Here is a 27,041-nt window from a genome sequence, read left to right as displayed (position 1 = left end):
TCTTGACGGTTTGACGGAAATGATCAGTGAAGAGGAAGTCAGTCTGGTGATTGAGGGGCTTGCTCCCAAAAAATCACCTGGTCCGGATGGCTTAACATCTGAGTTTTACAAGACCTTTAAGGACACCTTAGTTCCCCTCTTGACTGAGGTATTAAATGAGTGTCTCTCCTCGGGTACTCTACCAAAGTCAATGAGGAGGTCGGCCCTGATCATCCTGTCAAAGGGTAAAGATCCTTTCCACATTGAGAATTGGCGTCCCATAGCGCTCCTCGGTGTGGACAGAAAGATTTTGGCAAAGGTGCTATTTAATCGGCTGGTGAAGTTTGCACCCCAGCTCCTTTCTGGGGCCCAGCATTGCTCTGTTCCCGGCCACAGTACTTTTAGTGCTGTGCTCAGTGTCCGGGAGGCCGTGGAGCAGGGCAGGGCAGGTCACTGGAAGGGGTACATGCTGTCCTTGGATCAGGCAAAAGCATTTGATCGTGTTAACCACGAGTACCTCTGGTCTGTCCTTCTGAGATATGGCCTGCCCGGGGGGTTTGTTGATTGGCTTAAGACCTTGTATGCAGGGGCAGAGAGTTTCCCGCTTGTGAATGGTTGGATTGGGCGTCCTTTTGGGGTGGGATCTGGGGTTCGCCAGGGTTGTCCTCTGAGCCCGCTTTTGTACGTGTTCGCGATCGATCCCTTCCTTAGAGGGGTTGATCGTGGGCCGTTGGCGGGCATCGGGATGGACCGGGCGGCTCCGGAGACTACACTGAGGGTGGTGGCGTATGCTGATGACGTAACTATCTTTGTGTCTTCGAGAGGGGAGGCAGAGTGGGTACTGTCTGAGGTAGAGCGCTACTCAGAGTCATCTGGGTCCAAGATCAACCGAGATAAGTGTGAGAGTCTCTGGCTGGGAGGTGGAGATCCTGGTTTTGATCTCCCGGACACCCTTCCAGAGCCCCAGGAATCTACAAAAGTCCTCGGCATTGAATTTGGCCAGGGGGATTACCCCCATCAAAATTGGGATAGCAGGCTTAAGATTGCCGCTCAGAAGGTGGACCAGTGGAAGGGTTGGTCTTTAACCCTCAGGGAAAGGGTGAACATTATCAAAACCTACCTGATCCCTTTGCTGTTATATCTGGGCAGTGTGTGCGTCTTGCCGGAACCTTTCTGGACTCGGGTCTACAGTCTGTTCTTCCAGATGTTATGGGGAAACAGACTGAACCTTGTCAAGAGGGAGGTTACTTACCGTACGAGGAGACTAGGAGGGTTGGGTATGGTCAACCCTGTGGTGTTCCTGGTGAACACCTTTATTAAGATTAATCTCTCGAACCTCTGGCAAGAGAGGGCTCCTCTGTGGGTAGCCTCCTGTCGGGGATGGTTTCGGCCTTTCTTCCAGGAATGGGAGACAGGGGGGCAAGTGAAGGATCTCCGCACACCACATGGGCATCTCCCGGCTTATGCTGCCCTGGTTCTGAAGGTATTACGTCGGTGGGGTCTGGGGATGTGGGAAATCAGGACTCAGTCAAGGAGACTCCTTGACCAGAGGGTTCTGTTGACCCATTTCCAGAAACCTCTGGCCCTCAGGGACTGCCCAGGTCGGGATCTGAGGGTTGGGTTACGGCTTTTAAATTCCAATAGGATCCCCTTGAAGTTCTTCCTTCACTTGACTTGGCGCTGCTTCCATGGGAAACTGTGTGTGAGGGACAATCTGAAGTGTAGGAGCTCTGAGGACAGGGGGTGTCCCCGTGAGGAGTGCGGTGGTGTGCTGGAAAGCATGGACCACTTCCTGCTTCATTGTCCCTTTAACACAGAGGTTTACACCAGGGTGGGGACCTCCATTGGCTGGCCTAGGCTGGTCACTCTCTCCTATGCGGAATGGGCCTATGGAGCATTCAGACACCTGGGTGGTAGGGACCTTTGCACTTTATTCCTAGTCAGCTCAGTGGTCAGGTACTACACGTGGCATGCACGGTGTTTAGTTTCGACGCAACGCAAAATCCTCCCCGAGGATGAGGTGGTTAGGAACATTCTCGGAGACCTGGTGAAGGTGCGCTCTCTGGAGTACGAGAGGTTGGGGGCGGGTAGAGCCTCTCTCCTCTGGAGGGGTTTTGCCTTTAGGGTACCCTAGCCTGTTGTCTCCCCTCCCGGTGGTGGGCTGAAGCTGACACTGTAGATTTTTGTTTTGTTTTAGTGGCTGTATGAGGACATAGGGCTTGCAGGCGCCAAACTTGGGCTTTAATGGGTTGTGTGTGGCTGAAAAGCCTCACGGTGGGTGGTGAGGTTAAGGTCTACTATGTAATGTACTATGTACTAAGTAATGTAGTTTATATGTCTTTATGTCTATATATATTTGTATATTTGTATAGGTTGAGTTGTCGGGTGTAGTGTTAGGTTGGGTGGTGGGTAAATGGGGGGAGGGTTCCATGGAACATTGGGGACTTTGGGACATATAAGAAAATCCTGGGCTGGTTCATGGACGTCTATTATCATGTACTGGGGGCATGGGATGCGGGACCAGCTCAGGGACCCAAAAAAAAAAAAAAAAAAAAAAAAAAAAATATATATATATATAATATAAAAAAAAAAAAAAATTGTGTGTTGCATTGGGGTGGTGGTGGGTGGGCTTTTTGTAAGTTTAACTTCTGTATTTGTTAAGTGTAGGTAGGTGCAACCGGATCAGGAAGGTTAGTACATGTACACAGATATTGTAAATATTGTACATAGCTGGTGTTCTGTGGCGAGTGGGCTGGACCGGTGCTGTCTGCGCCGCGCTGAGGAGCATCATGTCCTGTATGGTTGGTTTGGTCTCTGTTTTATATATTTATTTATCTGTTTGTTTTAAAATTTTAATAAAAGAAATACAGGATGTAACTCAGGATCAGTAATGTAAGTACACAGTGACTCCACCAGCAGAATAGTGAGTGCAGTTCTGGAGTATAATACAGGATGTAACTCAGGATAAGTAATGTAATGTATGTACACAATGACTCCACCAGCAGAATAGTGAGTGCAGCTCTGGAGTATAATGCAGGATGTAACTCAGGATCAGTACAGGAAAAGTAATGTAATGCATGTACACAATGACTGCACCAGCAGAATAGTGAGTGCAGCTCTGGAGTATAATACAGGATGTCACTCAGGATCAGTAATGCATGCACACAGTGACTGCACCAGCAGAATAGTGAGTACAGCTCTGGAGTATAATACAGGATGTAACTCAGGATCAGTACAGGATAAGTAATGTATGCACACAGTGACTGCACCAGCAGAATAGTGAGTGCAGCTCTGGAGTATAATACAGGATGTAATTGGAGTTTAAGGGTGGACATGCTCTTTGAAAACTTAACCCATTTAATACGGTATATCAATATGATCACATATTCAATCTCATAAAATTAAACATTCCTAGGTGATTTTCTGGCCTTATAAAGGGTCGTCAATGAAGAATCCACCCCATACCACGTCAGGATGTGAGTCGTTAGGCCCTGACCATTTATTTGAGCACACTAACCTCAGTCATTGCAAGCGATAGCACCGCAACGTTATACTACAACTCTCGCCTTCCTAATTGCACACAGGGGGAGGGGTAGTCCGAGACCTTCCCACAGACTCAGCTGGTGACTAATAAAAGACGACAGCACAGTCTAGTGCAGGGATGCCCCACCTGCGGACCTCCAGCTGTTGTAAAACCACAACTCCCAGAATGCCCTGCTGTAGATTGATAGGTGTAGGCTGTTCGGGCATGCTGGGAGTTGTAGTTTCGCAACAGCTGGAGGGCCGCAGGTTGAGCATGCCTGGTCTACTTCCAGAAAGTAAAAGGTTGCAGGGGGTGAGGGATTAATAAAAAGGAGGACCCCCTTTAAACTTTAAAAGTTTCCCAGCAGCCTTTGATGCCCGATCGGACGTAACCTATCCACATCAGGCGTCTATCTGTTATTGAACGGCACGGAACCGGTCGATGGATAAAGTAACCTTCAGCGTGGCCACACAAACAGGAACCATATGACAATATGTTTATGTGGTAATGGGATCAGGCACGGCTTCCTGGCATCCAAAAAGCACTTAGATGAAGGAAAAAAAAAACTAAAAAAAACGCAGATATATAGAAGGTGGGGGTTGGGAGGCCGAGCGCACCCCCACGTCAGCGCAGATCAAAGTGTACACAGCGACACCACGGGCCCCGCACACTCTGACTGCCGCGAGACCAGGGAACATTTGTTTTTTAGATCTCGTCTATTACCGAATAGAAACCACACAAACATTTTCCAGGACAGGACTTGGGCAGGGATTTGCAGGGGAGTTCAGATGGAAGGAAAACTGGGCCCATTATTAGAAGCATTAGCTCATGAGAGGCGCCGCTCGGTGCCAAGGCGACTTAAAGAAAACCCAGTTGCCTACTAGGCACTTTTTAGAAGGACGTTTACAGCACATTCTGTTCAGTGCTGTAAAAGTCAAAGGAAGGGGGATTGGGGGGGGGGGGGGGGGGGTAACCGTGAGTCGACGCGGACCAGTGTGCTGCGCACATATGAAAGCTGTATTTACCTGAAGTGGAAAAGCTGGGCTTCTGTGCAGCTAGTCCGATTAATGGGGTACACCCATCTAAAGCATTTGTGTAGCCAATTAAGAGACCCCCCCCCCATCTACCGGGAGAATGGGAGTGCGGACCCCTAGTTGTGCAAGTGATTACGAGACACCAATCTACCGGAAGAATGGGAGTGCGGACCCCTAGCTGTGCAACTGATTACGAGACACCCATCTACCGGGGAGAGTGGGAGTACGGACCCTTAGTTGTGCAACTGATTACGAGACACCCATCTACCGGGGAGAATGGGAGTATAGACCCCCTAGTTGTGCAACTGATTACGAGACACCCATCTACCGGGGAGAATGGGAGTACAGACCCCCTAGTTGTGCAACTGATTACGAGACACCCATCTACCGGGAGAGTGGGAGTACGGACCCTTAGTTGTGCAACTGATTACGAGACACCCATCTACCGGAAGAATGGGAGTGCGGACCCCTAGCTGTGCAACTGATTACGAGACACCCATCTACCGGGGAGAATGGGAGTACAGACCCCCTAGTTGTGCAACTGATTACGAGACACCCATCTACCGGGAGAATGGCCCCTTTTTTTGTGAGCCATTAGGAGACACCCATCTACCAGGAGTTTGGGAGTACGGACCCCTAGGTGTGATGACATCTACCGCGTGCTGCACCAGTTTCAAGCATGGAAACACTCCTCTCTATCCGTACATCCTAGCAAATCAATGTAGAAATCCTGAAAACCCGTCAGTACACGTTCACATGTAACGTACACGCTGCATATTTTTCCATCCACATTGGCAGGCAGAAAATGTGCAGCATATAAGTGACAGCAAAGTGGATGGGATTTTAGAGGGGTTTTCCGTATGTGATCGGTAGGGGTCTGGGTGTAGTAGTATTGCAACAGCTGGCGGGGGGTATAGAATAGTAATGCAGATCAGTAAAGTCTGGTCCCAGCTTGATGTACTTGGGAGTTTGCACCAAGTTGTCAGTAATTCCGGCTTGTCAAATATTCGCGGACAGAACGAGAATCCTGGGCCTGAGCGACTCCTCCGATATTATACACTATGACAGCACCACAACATGAACCTTTTCTTGCTACCACTATATCTAATGTGTGAGGCCAAACAGACACAAGAGTAGGAGCAGAAATCAGTCTAGGTTCTTCTGAAAGGCAGCACTGCCCCCTGCAGGCTGTGCTGTGGTACTTCCCGAGTTCTTCTTTATTTCACATCGATTCTTAAAAGGGGTTACCCAATCCCTATAAAGACCTCCAGAATGGCCCAGGCCCCTCCTCTAGAGCAAACTTACCTGCTCCCCGGCATCCGCGTCCCTCTGTATCCCAGCACGGCCGCCGCTGCATCTTATCGTGGGTGACACTAGGGAGGCTGGTCACCGTCGCTGCCTGCTATTGGCTGCTCCCCCGTCGCCTGATTTTTTCAATCCGCGCGATGGGGAGATGCAGAGACGGCCATGCATGGATCCAGAGGGACGCGGGTGCCGGAGAGCAGGTAAGTATGCTCTAGAGGAGGGGCCCGGGCATTTTGGGGGTCGTTAAAGGGATTGGATAAACTCTTTAAAGACAAACTTCAAAAACATGGCAGAAAATTAACGTAGGACATAATAGATACTACTGGCTCAATGGGCCTGCCCATAACGCTTGGGCCGCCATACCCCATATAGCCGGTGCAGATAAACCCTTCAGATGTCCTATCTGTTTTTAAAGGGGGTCGCAGCACTCGGTCAGACTGGGATGTCACATTCATCGGCCACATGGCCTCTGTGCAGCTCAAGTGAATGGGCCTGAGCTGCAGTACCAAGCACAGCCACTATACAATGTGCTGTGAAGAGTCTGTAGCGCTGATTGGCGGGATTTGCCTGAGCCGAACCCCTAACTCGTTACACGTGCACGGTTTGTATTATGTGATATTACATTTTTATCTCATTGGTTTTCATTAAAAAAAAAAAAAAATCTGTAAAGAGGCATTCCCATCTGGGATACTGAAAGCATATCACTAGGATATGCCATTAAAGGGATTCTGTCACCAAGTTTTGGGCTGTGTGCTTTTATTTTCTTTAAAAAAGGATTTTAGAGATGTGTAAATTAGTCTTGTAGGTGTCCAAGGGGCTGTACTAACCTTCCTGGTGCCCAGCACCGCCTATGTCCTCCGAATCTCCTCCTTTCATCAACGATAGATTGCCGTAATCTCGCGATGCGTGAGCTAGCAAATGCGCAGTTCTTTCCCTGAGGCTGATGCCAGCACAGGAAAGGAACACTATACCGGCACTGCGCATCGCGAGATTACGGCAATCTATCGTTGATGAAAGGAGGAGATTCGGAGGACATAGGCGGTGCTGGGCACCAGGAAGGTTAGTACAGCCCCTTGGACACCTACAAGACTAATTTACACATCTCTAAAATCCTTTTTTAAAGAAAATAAAAGCACACAGCCCTATAGGACAGGTATATCGCGGACATGCTAGCGGCGATCTAGCCGTGCATGTCCGCAGCTCTATAGCCCAAAACTTGGTGACAGAATCCCTTTAATGTCAGTTAGGTGCAGGATCTGCACCCATCTCCAAACGGGACCCCCAAAATGATCACAGAGCAGCTGCGCCCGAGCAGCCGCGCCCGTGCAGCCACAATCAGTTCTGAAAACAGCCAAGTTCTGGCTCGGGTATTTCCGCAGTCCCATAGAGAAGGGCGTGCTTGTGCAATGCGCTCTTAGATCAATGCTATGGGACTTCACAAAATAGCTGAGTGCGCCCTCACGGCTCTTTTCTGAAGTCCCATAGCGATGAATGGAGAGCACTCCACGAATGTGGGATGAAAATACAAACAAAATACTGCGTCATTAAAAGGATTGTGCCAGGTCTTGAAGTTATAACTAACTGGGACCTCTGATGGAGCGGCAGGACGAGCGTGTGCCCGGCCACTCCATTCATTTTCTATGGGACTGCTGGAGATAGACTACAGCGTTCAGCTATTTTCGGCATTCCAGTAGAGAATGAATAGAGCAGCTGGGCACATGCTCGTCCTGCCGCTCCATCATCTGGAGAACGCGCCCCTGTTTGGGATTGATGGGGGGTCTCGACCGTTGGACCTCCTCTGATCAGTTAGGACAGGGGATAACTTAAAGTGTTTGTCACCTGAAAAATGGGCAGGCGCAGTGAGGAAGCCAGCAGCCGCCGAGCGTCCTTCCCTCACTGCGCCTGCGCCGAATAGTGAACGGCGCGAGATTTACACTGCAGACACAGCTGGTGGGAGGAGAGCAGCGCTGCCCTGGCCCTGTCAATCAAGAGAAGAAGTGCGTGAAAAGAGGTGGGCAAACTGAGCCCCCCCTCCCCGCTCCTAGAGGCTCTGCCAGTAATGGCTTCAGGCGGGGAGATGGCACCAATATAGTTATGTTCAGCTGACATTAGCACATCGCCAATGTCAGCCAGCTTAATACCCATTTTTCAGGTGATAGAAACCCTTTAAAAACTTGGCACATCCCCTTTAACGGGTTACTGTAAAATACATTATAAATATGTTGCCCGCTTTACCAGGCAGAACGCACCTTTTTTGGCGCTGGTCGCTCCGATATTTCGCCTTTGCCCTCCTTCCCTCTCAGGACGTTGATGAAGTCTTTCTTGGACACAGACGACATCAGTTTACTCTTCTTCCTCTCCGAACGTCCGGCTTCTTTGATCTTATCGTTCATGTTGCCCTGGTGGGTTCTCACAGCGTTAAATAACTGTACGACACCTCTGAGGGGACAGAAGACACAAATGGTGAAGGAAAGGCCCCTTTAACGCTACACAGCTGCTCTGTTAGCTGACCCCGGGGTCCAATACGCCAAAGCCATCATATTAAAACTGTACAACTCATCCGTCAGCTTGATAGTCAATGAATGTGGGATGTGTTTGGCGGTTATGGGTTTTCTTATCAGTCCCATCACGTATAGTATCTTGGAATACAATTCTTGTATGTATGTGACATATGCCAGTTCTGCAGGTCACAGATTACAGAGGACACATTAATTGACCGTCTCATTCACCCCCTGGCAGGGGAGACCCGACGCGACCCCCTGGCAGGGGAGACCCGACGCGACCCCCTGGCAGGGGAGACCCGACGCGACCCCCTGGCAGGGGAGACCCGACGCGACCCCCTGGCAGGGGAGACCCGACGCGACCCCCTGGCAGGGGAGACCCGACGCGACCCCCTGGCAGGGGAGACCCGACGCGACCCCCTGGCAGGGGAGACCCGACGCGACCCCCTGGCAGGGGAGACCCGACGCGACCCCCTGGCAGGGGAGACCCGACGCGACCCCCTGGCAGGGGAGACCCGACGCGACCCCCTGGCAGGGGAGACCCGACGCGACCCCCTGTACGGAGACACACAATATATTTAAATTTTATATATACATATATACACACGCACACACAAGCGCATTTATCTTTTCCGGATAGACCACTTTGTATGGCTGCCTCTCCTTACATAAATCTCCAGGCTCCTCTGTGGCTGAGCTCTTATTAGAACCAGATCACGCACGATGTACCATCTTCAATATCGGCATGAAAAAAATTAAGTGAAATACAAAAGGAAGTGAAATTTTGATGATTTTTTTTACCTTGTAGCAATTCTCTGCAGACTCCTCTCGGCTTCTTTGTCTTTGACCACATCTGGCTTGACTCTGCACATCATCTCCCACTGTCGTTTTTTATCAAACTGCAATAGAAGCTGAGCGTCAGGGAGCAGGAAGCACGTGAGGGTGGGGGACGCACAAAATGACAGACCGTAAGGAGGTCGCAATGTGATTGCGCCTCCCGTCCGTTACCGAGCCCCCAGTGGGGAGCGAAATGAGAAACATCAGGTGACCTCATAGGAAAGCCTTCTCTCTATAGGAACGTATATAAGAAGCTACTGAACTGGCTTTTTTTTTTTCTGTATGGTACAAATCTCTTGCTGGTTGCCTCTCTTTACGCTGTCCATACACACAAGATGAATGTTGGCCAAACCTGCCAATTTCAGCAAGACCAGCCCAACATCTAATATGTATGGGAGCACCCCAACACTCCCCACAGGCAGATGGCTGTCCTCTCCCCAAGCCGAGCAATGCGTACGTGTGGCAGGGGTTGGTCGGCCTCCCCTGGTGAAGGTTAGGGGTGTCCCTTCAAGTAGGGTTTCATTATGAGCTGCCTGGGCGGGGGTCTCTATTCTGTAAGCTGGGACAAGGAACTGCACTTTGTGTTGCAGGGGAGCTTAGACTTTTCCAGAGTGGGAGGTGGGGATGGGAAACGCGGCACAGGGGTGCCAATACTTTCCTAATATTAGGGGACTGCTGTAAACGTGATGCTCTAATGTTAGTGAAGGCAGAAGCCTCTGGTCCCGTGCAGAATAGCCCCCGGTGAACCCACCAGATGAAGTCATGTCCCTCCACGGCCACAAGGTAAAGTGTCTATTTAGGAAAAGCTGAGAGGCCTCGTTAAGACCTGCATTTTAATAGACTTGTACTCACAGTCATCTTGTCATAAAGCTCCGCTGTACAAAACCCTCCTTTCATCGCCTCCAGCCTTATAATACTGGCCAGACCCAGAATGAATTTACGGCCGAGTTTTGGCCTTTCATCAAACCAAGTCTACTTAACCACCTAGCGTTTGCTTCACAATAAAACCGGTCGGGCCCAGGACACCGCACTGAGGTCATGGGAAGCAGACCTGCGGCATTACAGCACTGTACACATCCAAGAAACCGCCATATAGAAGCACAATATAATGGCGAGGGGGAAGGGGCTGGATCCGAAAGATAAGCCCTTTAGCTACCGGCTTGGCAATCAGTGGACTGGAGCGAAGCAGAGTTCAGATACGAACGCCAATCATCCGTTATTGAGACAGAATGCAGACTCAGGTGGCGGCTAATCACAGGAATGGCTGTCCCTGGTCTGACCGTGCGAGAGTTAATGGGTCACAGGACGATTACAACGATACCAAACTCGTAAGGCCTCATGCAAGCGGCTGCAGACCCATTCACTTGAATGGGTCCGCAATCCGGAAGGTCGGTACGGAACGGAGGCACGGGTCCGACCGGCACATGTCGTGTGCATGAGGCCTTATAAGAAATAAAAATCTTTAAAAAAAAAATAAAAAATTAAATTCCTTTGCATCGTTATGTTATGACTGTCTACAGAGCTGCATGAGGGCTTGGTTTGCAGGATGAGCTTTTTAGTAGTTTGTATTCAATTGTTTTGGGGTGGGATAAAGTGACAAAAAACTAGCGAATCACCCATTTTGAGTTTTTTTTATACTGTGTTCACTGTGCACCAAAAATATTTTTATATTTTAATAGTTCGGAGACGGCTATGGCTTTTTTTAAAGTTTATTTTTATATGTAAAATTGGGAAAGGGGAGGGTGATTTTATTACATCTACATGCGATCTTCTGATGGCTTGGCCCATAGACTGCAATAGAATACTATTGCAGTCTATGCGATTTTCACAGGCTTCGGCCTCATGCACACAACCGTTTTTTTTTAAGGTCCGCAAAAAACATGGTCCGTAGGTCCGTGATCGTTTTTTCGTCCGTGGGTCTTCCTCGATTTTTGGAGGATCCACGGACATGAAAAATAAAAAAAATCTAAGTCAAGTTTGCCATTGAAATGATAGGAAAAAACGGACACTGATACGGATCACGGACGCGGATGACAATCTTGTGTGCATCCGTGTTTTTTCACGGACCCATTGACTTGAATGGGTCCGTGAACCGTTGGCCGTGAAAAAAAATAGGACAGGTCATATTTTTTTCACGGCCAGGAAAAACGGATCACGGATGCGGCTGCCAAACGGTGCATTTTCCGATTTTTCCACGGACCCATTGAAAGTCAATGGGTCCGCGAAAAAAAAAACGGAACACGGCACAACGGCCACGGATGCACACAACGGTCGTGTGCATGAGGCCTTCCGGTCAGGCTGTGCCTAAGGCCTATTGCACACGGCCGTTTTTTTTTCCCGTTTACTGGCCGTTTTTTGCGTTCTGTATACGGTCCGTATACGGAACCATTCATTTCAATGGTTCCGCAAAAAAAACTGAATGTACTCCGTATGCATTCCGTTTTTCCGTTCCGTTTTAACATAGAACATGTCCTATTATTGCCCGCAAATCACAGTCCGTGGCTCCATTCAAGTCAATGGAACCGCAAAAAAAAAACGGAACACATACGGAAATGCATCCGTATGTCTTCCGTTTCCGTTCCGTTTTTTCCTGAACCATCTATTGAAAATGTTATGGCCAACCCAATTTTATCTATGTAATTATTGTATACTGTATATGCCATACGGAAAAACGGAACGGAAAAACGGAACAGAAACACAACGGAAACAAAAAACGGAACAGCGGATCCATGAAAAACGGACCGCAAAACACTGAAAAAGCCATACGGTCGTGTGCAATAGGCCTAAGGCTTAGCATAACAGGCAGCTCACTAGGACAGTGCTGGGAGCCTTCAAAAGGCCCCAGGCTGTCAAAGCAACTGATCGGAGCCCTGCGATTGCTCTACGTCTATGCAGAGAATCTGGAACTGTATCCGAGAAAATGACAACCAATACGCCTTACGTTACGCTTCCAGTCTCATCCAACTTTCTCAAATCTGCTTAGTAATACAGTTAATTGAGGAGTGGGCGTACAGGACTTTATAATTAGGCCGATTATACGCTGAGTAGCCTGAGGAAGCTGGCTGACAACCCCTATGGGAGCACTGACAGCCATCTTGGTTGTCACACAGCTGCCCCAAAAACTGAAATAACGGTACAAATTGATTTTACCAACAAGATAGAAGTGGATAGCTGACTTCACTCTGGGACCTGCACCTATTAGACATTGGTGGCATATTCCTAGCAATACGCAACCAATTTCTGAGGTGAAACAACCCCTTTCACTATTTCCTTGCCAAAGAAAGTCAGGTTTTCTTTAATCACTTTTGGCATTTCCTCGTGAAAATCACAGATGTCCATTGTTCCAAACCCTCTCCTTAAAGGGGTTCTCCGGGAATTAAGAAAATGAAAATACTTAAAGGGCGTCTGTCACCAAAATGAGACAATATAAACTGCTTACATGGCGTTCTAGCACAACTACACAAGATTCCAGTGGTACCTTTGTTGTATTCTTCTGACTTTCACCGGCTGAAAAAACATAGTTTTATCTATATGCAAATGAGGGCTCGCAAGTGCCCAGGGGCGGGGTTCTTGTTGTAGGTGCCCAGGCTGCTCTGCCTTCTTTTCATATTACCCCTCCCCAGCCTCTTGCTGGTCCCGCCCTATAAGGCTGTTTCATCATCCCAAGTACCGGCCGAGATCCGGGGCGTGCGCAGTTCACCGCCGGCCCGGGCATGCGCACTGCGATGCCCATTGTGGGGAGCGGCATCGCTTCATGTTGTGCGCATGCGCCAGCGGACCGGAAGCAGGCAGGGAGACTGGAGGCAAGCCGAGCAAGATAAAGGTAAGTATATCCACATTGCAGTGCGCATGCCCGGGCCGGCGGTGAACTGCGCACGCGCCGGATCTCGGCCGGTACTTGGGATGATGAAACAGCCTTATAGGGCGGGACCAGCAAGAGGCTGGGGAGGGGTAATATGAAAAGGCAGAGCAGCCTGGGCACCTACAACAAGAACCCCGCCCCTGGGCACTTGCGAGCCCACATTTGCATATAGATAAAACTATGTTTTTTCAGCCGGTGAAAGTCAAAAGAATACAACAAAGGTACCACTGGAATCTTGTGTAGTTGTGCTAGAACGCCATGTAAGCAGTTTATATTGTCTCATTTTGGTGACAGACTCCCTTTAAATATATTACTTTATAATAAATATATTCCCAAATACCTTTCATTAGTTATAATGGCTTGTTTTGTCTGGGGAGCAATCATCAGGGGAAACAAAATGGCCGCTGTCCCATTAGTTCACACAAAACGTGTCATGATCACACAGGAGGACAAGTTACTTTACAACACTGAGATAAAGAGCTGCCTCATCCTCCTCTCTGCTTGTCAGGGATTATGACCCTGAATACAGATGATAAGATGGTAATGTGTTGCTGTGGTAAAGGAGACTGTAAACAAGCGCTGCTGCTCATTAGCCGCCTGACCCTCCTTCCTGTACTTCATGTCTCCTCATCTTCTCCATTCCCACAGAGCTTCACCTGTATTCAGTATCATGATTCCTGACAAGCAGAGCAGAGAGGAGGATGAGGCGGCACTGTGGCTCATTGTGGTGAAGTAACTTGTTCTCCTGTGTGATTAGGACAGGTTGTGTGTGTACTGATAGGATGGCGGCCATTTTATTTCTCCTGATTATTGCATCCTAGACAAAACAAGCCATTCTAAGTAACGAAAGGTATTTGTGAATATATTTCGTATAAAATAATATTTACGGTAAGTATTTTCATTTTTTTTATTCCTGGAGAACCCCTTTAAGTAACAATTGAAAGAGGAGGTCCGGGATTAGAAAATGATGGCTGCCATCTTCCAACAACAGCACCACCCCTGTCTATGGATTGTGTGCAGCACTTCACGCTCCAGGGCATGAAGGGGTCTCAGCTGAAATGCCACAAACACAGACAGGGGCAGGGCTGCTATTGGAAGAAGGCAGCCATGTTTTTCTAGTCCTTTATGATCCGCCCTCTTTCTTCTGAGGAGGCCAGCCTCTACGCACCTGTTGCTTTTTCTCCAGCCGCTCCTGCTTCTCTTTTTCCTTCTCCTTCTCCAGCACTTTGCTCTTCACCAGGATGGTGCTGCTCTTGTCGGAGGGGATTTTCTTGTTGAGGATTTTGGCCATGGCATCAGCCCAGCCTTTATTTGGGTCGTCGGATGTAACCTGGTCGTTGGTTTCATGGCTGGAGGCATCAGACTCCTCCCCGCCATCTGTCGAAAAGCTGTCATCTCCAAAATCTGATTCTTCAGAACCTGAGGAAAGACCTAACATTAATAGATATGGACACATTCCACACAGTAATACAGGCCTGGATGGGATGATGGGGGTTTGTTGAAGCTGTAGGTGAAGGGTGATGACTCAGGGCACCCCAACAATGAAACCACATAGGTGCTTATAGGAGTCTTATGAGCAGCGGTGCTACGTGTTGAGGCAGCAACACTGATTTTGGTGTAAATAGGTACGGCCACCAGTATTTTACCTGACTAGTCACATATAGTCACACACTAGATTCCCAGCTTCTCTTACTGGTGACAGAGCGACACTACCCTCTAGTGGAAGCCCAGGAGAATGCAAAGACTTAGATTGAGGCAGATTTACTAAGCCTTCCGAAAAGAGTGATGGGTTAAGATTAGTGCTGAGCGAACTTGTGTATAAAGTTCGGCGTTTAAAGTTCGTGTTATCGAAGTATCCCGTTATGGATTCCGCTACCACGGACTATAACGGAATTTAGAATCCATAACGGGATACTTCGATAACTCGAACTTTAGACGCCAAACTTAAAACACAAGTTCTCTCAACACTAGTTAAGATGTTTCAAATTTATGAAGAAGGCTTCCCTCTAAGCCCCACCTCTTTAAAAAATATGGCAAAAACGGCAAAAAGATTATTTTGCAAACATGACGTGCCCCATAAGGCTACGTTCACACAGAGTATTTTGGGTGAAGAAAAAAAATAAAAACTTGATGCTGAATGCGCATCAGTTTTTTTTTTAAATGGTCTTGGTAAAGATTTTAATTTCTGCCCATTGACTTTGGAGGCAGATTCCACGTGGTATTTGAGTCAAGAATGGAGGGGACATTTTTTTTTTTTGTACTGTTTTTAAAACCGCATGTGGCGAAAAAACTGCGCTGTATGAATTGCATGTTGATTGCCCATTGAAAGCAATGGGGAAGTTCTGCCTACGTTTTTGGCGAGAGTTTTTGTCAAGGAATACTCAATGTGAACCTAGCCTGATAGTCTGACTCTGGAGCTCACAACCCCTATGGTCCTAACCTGTGCCCCTTAGTAGGGATAAGCGAACCTGAGGTTTTCGGGTTCTGGTAGAATTCCGTTCTGGATTCCGCTATCACGGAATGTAAAACGGAAGCCTTTAAGAGGCATTCCCTCATAATGGAGGTCCATGGGCACCATAACTGATCTGGCTGGTTTCCGTTATGCTGCAGCCCCGTCCTACATAACAGAAACATGCTGCGATTTTTCCTGAACGCAGAAATTATGCGTGAAAACTGACGCTCACCCATTACAATGAATGTGTCAGGATTTAGTACGGATGCTTTGCGTTTGCTTCACAGATCGAACCCAGACGGAAAACACCCTCTGCTGCTCCGTTCAGTGACGTATCGTTCAAGCTGATCTGAGGCTGAGGCCTGTGACTGGCCGCAGCGGTCGCAGGACCAAGTCGATTCCTGGTGCTGCAGGAACTAGGAGCAGCAGCGGGACCGTGGACAACTGCAAGGTGTTCTTTGTTGAGGGGCATAGATTAGGACCGCAGGGACTGTCTGGCTCCAACCCTTTTAATAAAACTGCCCCATCGCAGAGACCCCTCTGGATGGGAGAGAGGTATGCGCAGCTGCCGAGGATGCATGTAGCTCACAGAGAATCACACAGACTGGACATAAAATGAGAAGCGGTCGGGCACGTTCCAATCTTGGAAAAGAAAAGTCAATGATGTCTCCATTCACTAACATCAAATCAAGATCTTGACTCTAAATAAGGAAAAACATATCAGAGATGCAGAGGTGTGCAAGACAGTCCCTCCATCTACTGAGGGTCGCTAGAGGAGACGCCCGTTCTTCATTATACGGATAGCAGCCATTGTGCAATCATCCGGCAATCCACAATTTTATCCCAAAATCCCGGAGTCTGCACCGTCCATAGATCCATTGCAGACCCGGTAAGCACCAGAATAAAGGGGGGGGGGGGGGGATAATCCCCCCTTTTATTTTCTAGCCTATGCCGAACAACCCATTTAAAGCCTCAGTCAGACGTCCGCAAATCCTCACCCAACCCCAGGTATAGGGACCACCCAAACAGCGATCAATTAGGGCCATCAGAACACGGTCGGGGCGAGACTTGCGCCTCTAATAGCTCTATTCCTTCTGACGCCCTCATATACACGTGCATGCTCCGTTTGGCCGAGCATGCGCGTGTTCTCAATAGGGAGAGGGTGGTGAGCCTCTGCCAGACACCTCTGATGGCAGCTTACCTCCCTGAAGAACAAACGATTGCACATGTCGAGATCCATCTGCCCGCTCTTTACCCTCCCCCGGCATCAGGAGACAGCTGGGCCACCACCGTACACATGGACGGCCGCTCCCACCCAAATTGTCAGATTTGGTGGACATTAATCTAATGTATGTGGCCAGGTGTGGATTTGAGAAGAGTAATCTAGGATCGGTTATTAGAGGCATCATATCCACTGCAACCAGTCTCCAACACAGCAGAATTATAAACAGGAGGCCAGCAGGGGGAGCTAAGCTGTCACCGCAGGACTCCCGCTGCCCCTTTTTCCACCAGCAGAGTGTAATGCAAGACGCCCCCTCCCCCACTGCACCCTCTCCTATGGCCGCTGCATGCTCTCCCTGTGACTTCTGCCAGGAGTGATGATGGCCGGGGCACCATCCACCTATTGTTTAGAATTTGAGGACAACCCTTCATGGTAGGCTGCAATGCCTAGGCTTGTGCGGTAGGGGGCAGTGCTGAGTAAGGGGCTGTGAAGTGACCACTAGTGAAAGGGCTGCTGCTGTCACTACTGGGGAAGTTATGGGGGGAGAGGTCCTTTACACAGTTCATAGGAATACATGAAAGGGCATCTGTCAGCAGTTCTGTACCTATGACACTGGCTGAGCTGTTACATGTGCTCTTGGCAGCTGAAGGCATCTGTGTTGGTCCCATGTTCATATGTGCCCGCATTGCTGAGAAAAATTAAAGTTTTCATATATGAAAGTGAGCCTCTAGGAGCAACGGGGGCGTTGCCGTTACACCAAGAGGCTGTGCCCTCTCTGTTAGGCCTCATGCACATGACAGTATTTTTTTGCGGTCCGCAAAAAGGGGTTCCGTTGTTCCGTGATCCGTTTTTGTGTCCGTGTGTCTTCCTTTATTTTTGGAGGATCTCCAGACATGAAGGAAAGTAAAAAAAAATCTAAGTCAAGTTTGCCATGCAAATGATAGGAAAAAAACGGACGCGGATGACAATCTTGTGTGCCTCTGTGTTTTTTTCACGGACACATTGACCTGAATGGGTCCACGAACTGTTGTCCGTGAAAAAAATACGATAGGTCATATTTTGTTCACGGACTGGAAACACGGATCACGGGAGTGGATGACAAACGGTGCATTGAAAGTCAATGGGTCCGCAGAAAATTACGGAAAACAGAGCAACGGACACAACAACGGTCGTGTGCATGAGGCCTAACTGCTGCGTCCTCTGCACTCTGACAGGGTCAGACAGTGTAAACGTCATCACTCCTGGTCCTACCAAAGTGCAGAGAGAGAGCAGAGCCTGTAGGTGTAACAGCAACGCCCCCGTTGCTCTTAGAGGCTCATTTGCATATAGTAAAACATAATTGTTCTCAGTAATGCGGCCAGTGCTCCAGACTAAAACAAATAAACAGGAGCCAAATTGAAAGTATATATATAATAAAAAATAAATAAAAGACTTGGAGAAGATGAGACGCAGGTCACAGCAGTGAGAGCCCCAGGTTCTGTACTGCTGAAAATAGTGACCCCAGCAGACGATGTCCCTACAGCAATTATAACTGCCCCCGAGAGCTCCCCCGGTAATAATAATAACACCTTAGATTAACCCCCCCCCCCCACACACACACATAGTAATTACTCCCCCACAGTAGAAATATGCTCCACAGTAGAAATTTCCTCCCATACTGTCCTCTAGTGCCCCCCTTATGGCCAGTAATGTCCCCCCCAGTGCCCCCCTTATGGCCAGTAATGTCCCCCCCAGTGCCCCCCTTATGGCCAGTAATGTCCCCCCCCAGTGCCCCCCTTATGGCCAGTAATGTCCCCCCCAGTGACCCCCTTATGGCCAGTAATGTCACCCCAGTGACCCCCTTATGGCCAGTAATGTCACCCCAGTGCCCCCCTTATGGCCAGTAATGTCACCCCAGTGCCCCCCTTATGGCCAGTAATGTCACCCCAGTGCCCCCCTTATGGCCAGTAATGTCACCCCAGTGCCCCCCTTATGGCCAGTAATGTCACCCCAGTGCCCCCCTTATGGCCAGTAATGTCCCCCCCAGTGCCCCCCTTATGGCCAGTAATGTCCCCCCCAGTGCCCCCCTTATGGCCAGTAATGTCCCCCCCAGTGCCCCCCTTATGGCCAGTAATGTCCCCCCCAGTGCCCCCCTTATGGCCAGTAATGTCCCCCCCAGTGCCCCCCTTATGGCCAGTAATGTCACCCCAGTGACCCCCTTATGGCCAGTAATGTCACCCCAGTGCCCCCCTTATGGCCAGTAATGTCACCCCAGTGACCCCCTTATGGCCAGTAATGTCACCCCAGTGCCCCCCCTTATGGCCAGTAATGTCACCCCAGTGCCCCCCCTTATGGCCAGTAATGTCACCCCAGTGACCCCCTTATGGCCAGTAATGTCACCCCAGTGCCCCCCTTATGGCCAGTAATGTCACCCCAGTGACCCCCTTATGGCCAGTAATGTCACCCCAGTGACCCCCTTATGGCCAGTAATGTCACCCCAGTGACCCCCTTATGGCCAGTAATAAAAAAATAAAAAAGCTAAAATCTTATACTTGCTCACTAGCTGCTGGTACGGCCCAGGATGGTGTGACGCAGATGCGCACTCCTTACTGCCGTGCGTACCGTCACAGGAGGGCATGATGATGTCATCACACCCGCCTGCGCTGGGATTTCACTACCAAATAGACCTCAGGCCTGTAGCGTAGGTGATCATCGGTGGGCCGTGCGGGAGCCAGGTCAGTATATTCACTATGAGGGAGCTTTTTATTCTCTTGGATAACCCATTTAAAAAAAAAATGCATGTGTGGCCCCCAATGGCCCCAAACTATTCTTAAAGGGGAACTCTGATTGTGACAAGGCTGTATTCCTCAAGTGTTCAGTGAGAGAATAGAAGAACGATTGGAACCTCTGTATCGGCGACGTCAGCAGGGACGCAGTAGCAGGTAAGTATTGGTAAAAAAAAAACTGATGATAATTTATTTCAGGTCTGAATTATCATCAGTTTTTTGGGGGGCCCTGTCCCTGAGGTCTGAGTCCCACCCATCATGAAAACCCATGAGGTGCAGGTCACATGATGGGTTTCCAGGGCAAAAACAGAATTTAAAACGGCTCATTGATTTTATTTTTATTTTTTTGCGAATTCCCATTTTAATCAACGCACAGGTAACCCCAGGGATTCTTTTTGTTGCCATGGCAGAAATAACAAGGTGTGAACAAGCCCTGAAAGAGCTGCCATCATGTGCACACTCAGTGCAGCCGTTGCCCATAGCAACCAATCAGCTTCCAGCTCACATTTCTCAGAGGCGCTTTGGAAAATAAAAGCAGCCACCTGATTGGTTGCTACAGACGACTGCTCAACTTTTGTTTTTTCCTATGCGGCAGCCTGTACGTCGCTTATATCGGGTGTGCACACGGCCTGTACCGAGACAGCATTCTGGGATTTGTAGTTCCGCAACAGACTGAACCGTAGACAGGATACACTTCAGACACCTCTAGGCACGGACATGCCGCACGACCCGCTGCCCCATACCTGCAGGTTCGCTCTGCTCCGGAGCCGCACTCACTTCCATAGCTGTCCGGGATTACACACGTGTTTGAAGCACTGCTTCCGGGTCGGGAGGTAAGGGTCGTCCGGATTCACTTCCGGTATCTACTACACCGGCGCCGCCATGTTTGAGTCGGGAACCGCGTCCTCCTCTGCTCTGCTGCCATCTGGTGGTGAGTAAACGCTAGTGTCGTATCTGCAGGATTAGAGATTACTTTGGTGATTGCATTTTTTTTTTATGTGACCAAATATATAAATATTCATTAATTTCTATATATTATATTTAGTTTTAATGGATATTTTAGGATGTTTATTGCAGCTTTGTCAGTCAGGGTCTTAGTGTCAGTGAAGAAGTATAAAGTGGTGATCTGACATCGTTCTCACCCTTTACATGGTACCCATTACATATGGATTTGCCGCACTGATTTTTTTTTGTTTTTTCTTATATTTTTAAAATATAAGATTTAATTTTTTTTTCTCTATTTTCCACACATCATATCACCCGCGGTGCGGATTTTTAAACTCTCAGTCTGTCAATTCTTTGTGCGCATTTTTGCAATGCAAAGGGTGAAACCTGGGGCACATTTCCGACAAATTCCGCAGAATCCGCAGCAAAATCATGTGGAAAACCTACATCAGACGCCTTCATGAGGAGGCCTAAGGCTGGGGTCACACGTGGTGATTGCACCGCCGCAACGTTTCTGTTTTTTCTTTATTTACTGAGGGGCACACAGAGGGCATTACTACTGGGAAGGAGGCACAGAGAGGGCAGCATTACTACTGGGGAGGGGGCACAGAGAGGGCATTACTACTGGGAAGGAGGCACAGAGAGGGCATTACTACTGGGGAGGGGGCACAGAGAGGGCATTACTACTGGGGAGGGGGAACAGAGAGGGCATTACTACTGGGGAGGGGGAACAGAGAGGGCATTACTACTGGGGAGGGGGCACAGAGAGGGCATTACTACTGGGGAGGGGGCACAGAGAGGGCATTACTACTGGGAAGGGGGCACAGAGAGGGCATTACTACTGGGAAGGGGGCACAATGGCATAACTACTCTGAAGGGGGCACAGAGAGGGTATAACAACTCTGAAGGAAGCACAATGAGGGCATAACTACTCTGAAGGGGGCATAGAGAGGGCATAACTACTGTTAATGACACAATGAAGGGATATATACTGTGAGGGAGGGACTGTGTGGGCTTAACTATTGTGAAGGGGGCACAATGAAGGGATAACAACTGTGAGGGGGCACAATGTGGTCATAACTACTGTGAAGGGCACAATGTGGGCACAACTACTGTGAAGGGGCGCAATGAGGGTATAACTACTGTGAAAAGGGCACAATGTGGGAATAACTACTGTGAAAAGGGCACAATGTGGGAATAACTACTGTGAAAAGGGCACAATGTGGGCATAACTACTGTGAAGGGCACAATGAAGGGACAACTACTGTGAAGGAGGCACAATGTAGGCATAACTACTGTAAAGGGGTGCATGGGGCATAACAACTATGAGTGGGCACAATGAAGAGATAACTACTGTGAGGGAGGCACAATGTGGGCAGAACTACTGTGAAGGGGCGCAACAAGGGCATTACTACCGTGAAAGGGGAGAAATTGGGTCATAGGACTCATAACCACTGTGAACGGGACACAATAAAGGCATAACAACTGTGAGGGGGCACAAGTATGAGGGGGGGATGCCAGAGAAAGGACCAAGCACCTTAGGCACACCGCTGGTAATTAATACTGCCACCATAACCATTTACATAACTAATGTAATGTAACAATTTATAACTAATTACAGCCACTGTAACAGTACTAGATACATTGTATCATAATAGTGTAAAGAATACCGCCATCATAACAGTACCAGACACGTTGGGGGTCATTTATTTAACTGGTGTAAAGTAGAACTGGCTTAGTTGCCAATAGCAACCAATCAGATTCCACCTTTCATTTTCCAAAGGAGCTGTCTAAAATAAAATGTGGAATCTGATTGGTTGCTATGGGCAACCCCCATTGTACCATAATAGAGTAAATAATACTGCCACGATAACAGTACCCGACATTGTGCACCATAATAGAGAACTCATAACAGTGCCAGACACAGTCACCTAGCGCTTGTCACGTCTCTCCCTATGCTCAGATCACAGGACTATGGAGGAGACTGCGCAGGAAGAAGGTTTTATAGGGCCAGACATGACAGGGGATGGCTATCTGCTGACTGGCTGCATAGAATTGTGGGTCATATGGCGTTCCCAGGCTTCTTACTTTCACTTTGTAAGATGTGTAGCCGCCATTTTAGGAAAAAAATGGTTAGTTACCACGAAGTGCGAGGAAATTCAGATTCATTGCGAATCAACGTTTTCCTAAACTTCGGATAGAATTCCACTTCGTGCAAGCACGACCACTGCTGCTGAATTACAGGGTGGTCGTAACCATGGAAACTAGCCATGTATAGTGTGATCGCAAAAATGAATCCAGCCAACAAAGGAGGCAATATGGACAATCACAGTACATTAGTAAGGGCCTTGTGTTAACTTTCTCTACATGATAAATGTCACTTGCTGACATGAGGACCCCTTTAAGTGCTTATTTGCATATGGATTAAATGTCCTTGTTCTCTATAATAAGACAACGGATAAGTGAAAGGTATCATTACACTCAGCTGACCTAGTCCTGCAAGTGACTAGTGCAACAACAGCGGTCCGCAAGGGGTCCCTTGTTTGTGTTTTGTGACACCAGTTGCAATGAAGCAACAACGGGATGGAGTCCCTTTAAGAAATGGTGTTGGTACCCAGGTGTAGGAATGGCCGAGTGATATAGGGTGGCCTATAATGTTTTGTGCATGTGTCACGGTGCTCCTACCTGGATACGCTGGAACCCCAGTGTCACAGGTAATGGGGAGGGGAAAACACCAGATAACACACAGAAGAAAATAGACCAGAGTCTAGGCCTCAAAGCTAAGGGAGAGGGATGGTGACCTCCTAGGAATCCCTAGACCTCTCCCTGACTCCTGCCAATATAAATAGACCCTGAAGGTGGAAGAACTCAAACACCAGAACCTAAGTCCTGGAGACCCTGGAAGTCTAGGAGTGGTGGCAGGAAATGAGACTACTGGTTCCTTCCAGATGAAGGAACCAGCGTCTCCCTGAGGCCTAGAAAACAACAAACACAAGCAAACAACAAAAAATGCAAAACCAAATGCACTTATCTTAAAGAAGGATGGAGGAGCAAGAGATCCAAAGGAACAACACACCAGCTCAACCAACTCCAGCAGGAAATATCAACCGTATGGTAAGCAGTGTGAGACAGAACTAAATAAAGCCTCAGTAATGACCACGAGCTGCACCTGACAAGAGGTGTGGTCATTACCAGACAACAACACTGCAAGGAGAAAACAGAGAGACTGTCAGATATAGTCACGTGCCGCCAGTCTCTCGGATCTTCTCACCTCTGTCATGGGAGGGAAAGTGACCAGTGTTCCGTCTAAGCCTTGGCAGCTGCTCAGCGGGGTCGGCTCAGAGCTGGGCACAGCGCCATCAAAGGTGGGCGATAGGAAAATCTAAGATAAATGTCACATCAAAGAGCATACAGTATAACCCCTGCGCCATCCCGTACAATGCAGTATAATCCCTGCACTATGCTGTATAATATACAGTATAATCCCTGCACCATGCTGTATAATATACAGTATAATCCCTGCACCATGCTGTATAATATACAGTATAATCCCTGCACCATACTGTATAATATACAGTATAATCCCTGCACTATGCTGTATAATATACAGTATAATCCCTGCACCATGCTGTATAATATACAGTATAATCCCTGCACCATGCTGTATAATATACAGTATAATCCCTGCACCATGCTGTACAGAATACATTATAATCCCTGCACCATGCCATACAATATATAGTATAGTTAATACACCATGCTGTACAATATACAGTATAACCCCTACACCATTCTGTGTAATATGCATTATAATTCATACACCATGCTGTACAATATACAGTATAATCTATACACTATGCCGTACAATATACACAATAACCCCACAGTGTAGGTGTTATACTGTATATTGTACAGCATGGTGTATGAATTATACTGTATATTGTACGGCATGGTGTATGGATTATACTGTATATTGTACAGCATGGTGTATGGATTATACTATATATTGTACAGCATGGTGCAGGGCTTATAATGTATACTGTAGTCATCTATAGTGCCATTAGTTTTAAAACGGTAATGTATAGGGCAGGGGCGTACCTAGAGCATTTGGCACCCGGGGCGAACCCTTTGTTTGGCACCCCCCCCCCCTTCCCCCCCCAAGAAAGTTAAGAAAACATGCACAAACTTTTTTCAATGTTTTCAATAATATTTATTACAAATTTTCGGAACCGCAAAACACATGCAGACGTCTGAATGGAGCCTTACAGGGGGGTGATCAATGACAGAGGGGTGATCACCCATATAGACTCCCTGATCACCTCCGTCATTGATCACCCCCCTGTAAGGCTCCATTCAGACGTCCGCATGTGTTTTGCGGATCCGATCCATGTATCAGTGGATCCGTAAAAATCATACGGACGTCTGAATGGAGCCTTACAGGGGGGTGATCAATGACAAGGTGGTGATCAATGACAGGGGGGTGATCAATGACAGGGAAGTGATCAGGAAGTCTATATGCGTGATCACCCCCTTGTCATTGATCACCCCCCTTTAAGGCTCCATTCAGACATCCGCATGTGTTTTGCGGATCCGATCCATGTATCAGTGGATCCGTAAAAATCATACGGACGTCTGAATGGAGCCAAGTTACAGGGGGGTGATCAATGACGGAGGTGATCAGGGAGTCTATATGGGTGATCACCCCTCTGTCATTGATCACCCCCCTGTAAGGCTCCATTCAGACGTCCGCATGTGTTTTGCGGATCCGATCCATGTATCAGTGGATCCGTAAAAATCATACGGACCTCTGAATGGAGCCTTACAGGGGGGTGATCAATGACAGGGGGGTGATCAGGGAGTCTATATGGGGTGATCAGGGGTGATCAGTGGTTCATAAGGGGTTAATAAGTGACAGGGGGGGGTGTAGTGTAGTGTGGTGTTTTGTGGTACTTTACACAGCTACCTGTGTCCTCTGGTGGTCGATCCAAACAAAAGGCACCAGAGGACCAGGTAGCAGGTATATTAGACGCTGTTATCAAAACAGCGTCTAATATACCTGTTAGGGGTTAAAAAAATCACATCTCCAGCCTGCCAGCGAGCGATCGCCGCTGGCAGGCTGGAGATCCACTCGCTAACGCTTACCTTCCGTTCCTGTGAGCGCGCGCGCCTGTGTGCGCGCGTTTACAGGAAATCTCACGTCTCGCGAGATGACGCGTACATGCGTCGCTGTGCGCAGCGCTGCCACCTCCGGACCGCACATCTGCGTTAGGCGGTCCGGAGGTGGTTAATAAAATAAAAACCTGCACCCCCTTAAAAAAAATCACTTTCCATCTGCACCAAAAAGAAAAAAAATCCAAATCCCCATCAATAAAATGAACAAATCCTGCACCCCCCCCTTAATTACACCCTCTCTTCTCCCCTTAATTACACCCCCTCCCTTAATAACACCCCCCCTTAATTACACCCCCTCCCTCCCCACCTTAATTACACAATTATTTACTTTACTCGTGTCTCACATTTATTTTGATGATGCCCGCCGTCCGGCCGTCCGACCGCTGGTATAATGGATGGATCCTGGCTTCTTCTGATCCGTGAAGGCGGCGGCGCGGCGTCAGCGTCGTGACGTCGTCACGTCATGTTGCGCGCCGCCCGCCGCCGCAATAATCCTTCCATCGGACCGAAGCCGGCGCCTGGCGGAGTCGCGTCGCAGCAGTGGATGGAGCCGGGGACGGGTGACTCCGTCAGGCACCCCCCTTGTGAGTGGCACCCGGGGCGGCCCGCCCCCCCCCCCTTGGTACGCCACTGGTATAGGGCCATCACGCTGTTGTTCCTGGCAAGATTAAATGACATGGAAGATGGGGATACTATAGGTGATGGCACTGGGGATGAAGGTGCTATAGGTGATGGCACTGTAGATGAAAGTGCTATAGGTGATGGCACTGTAGATGAAAGTGCTATAGGTGATGGCACTGTAGATGAGGGTGCTATAGGTGATGGCACTGTAGATGAGGGTGCTATAGGTGATGGCACTGTAGATGAGGGTGCTATAGGTGATGGCACTGTAGATGAGGGTGCTATAGGTGATGGCACTGTAGATGAGGGTCCTATAGGTGATGACACTGTAGATGTACTCCCTTCTCCGTCCCCCAGCACCCCCACCCTCTCCTCTCTTCTCAGAGGAGGACTTTGCCAAATATTTAGAACAAAAGATCGTCAACATCAGAGAAAGCTTCACTACACAGTCCCCACAGACCCTCTACACAACTGCTCAGTCCTCTTCTCCCAAAACCCGCTTTTCCACCATTACAGAAGAAAAACTTTCCACTCTACTCTCCAAATCTCATCTGACCACCTGTGCACTTGACCCAATCCCATCCTACCTTATCCCTAACCTCACCACAGTGTTTATCCCAGCCCTAACTCATCTCTTCAACCTATCACTAACCTCTGGTATCTTCCCCTCTGCTTTTAAACATTCTACCATTACACCCATCTTCAAAAAGCCTTCACTTGACCCATCTTCTTTGTCCAGTTATCGCCCCATATCACTTCTTCCATATGCCTCAAAGCTACTTGAACAACATGTCCATTCTGAACTGTACTCTCACCTCTCCTC

General features: G+C 48.5%; 1 protein-coding gene across 1 annotated transcript in view; it reads right to left on the bottom strand.

Annotated features, from left to right (window-relative positions):
* Positions 1–20,339, bottom strand: part of RRP15 (ribosomal RNA processing 15 homolog) — a 39,920-nt gene extending 19,581 nt beyond the window's left edge. Inside the window, exons 1-4 of the mRNA XM_044290639.1 lie at positions 20,224–20,339; positions 14,210–14,460; positions 9,144–9,241; positions 8,091–8,280 (exon numbers count right to left, since the gene is read on the bottom strand). Of these exons, the coding sequence (XP_044146574.1) occupies positions 8,091–8,280; positions 9,144–9,241; positions 14,210–14,460; positions 20,224–20,263 (579 nt within the window). The 5' untranslated portion in view covers positions 20,264–20,339. The remainder of the gene's footprint in view (positions 1–8,090; positions 8,281–9,143; positions 9,242–14,209; positions 14,461–20,223) is intronic.
* Between the last annotated feature and the right edge of the window lie 6,702 nt (positions 20,340–27,041).

The sequence above is a fragment of the Bufo gargarizans genome, chromosome 4 (genome assembly GCF_014858855.1).
Source record: "Bufo gargarizans isolate SCDJY-AF-19 chromosome 4, ASM1485885v1, whole genome shotgun sequence".
Lineage (NCBI taxonomy): Eukaryota > Metazoa > Chordata > Amphibia > Anura > Bufonidae > Bufo > Bufo gargarizans.
Note: the sequence above shows the minus strand (reverse complement) of the source record. Positions and strands in the feature narration are given on the sequence as shown.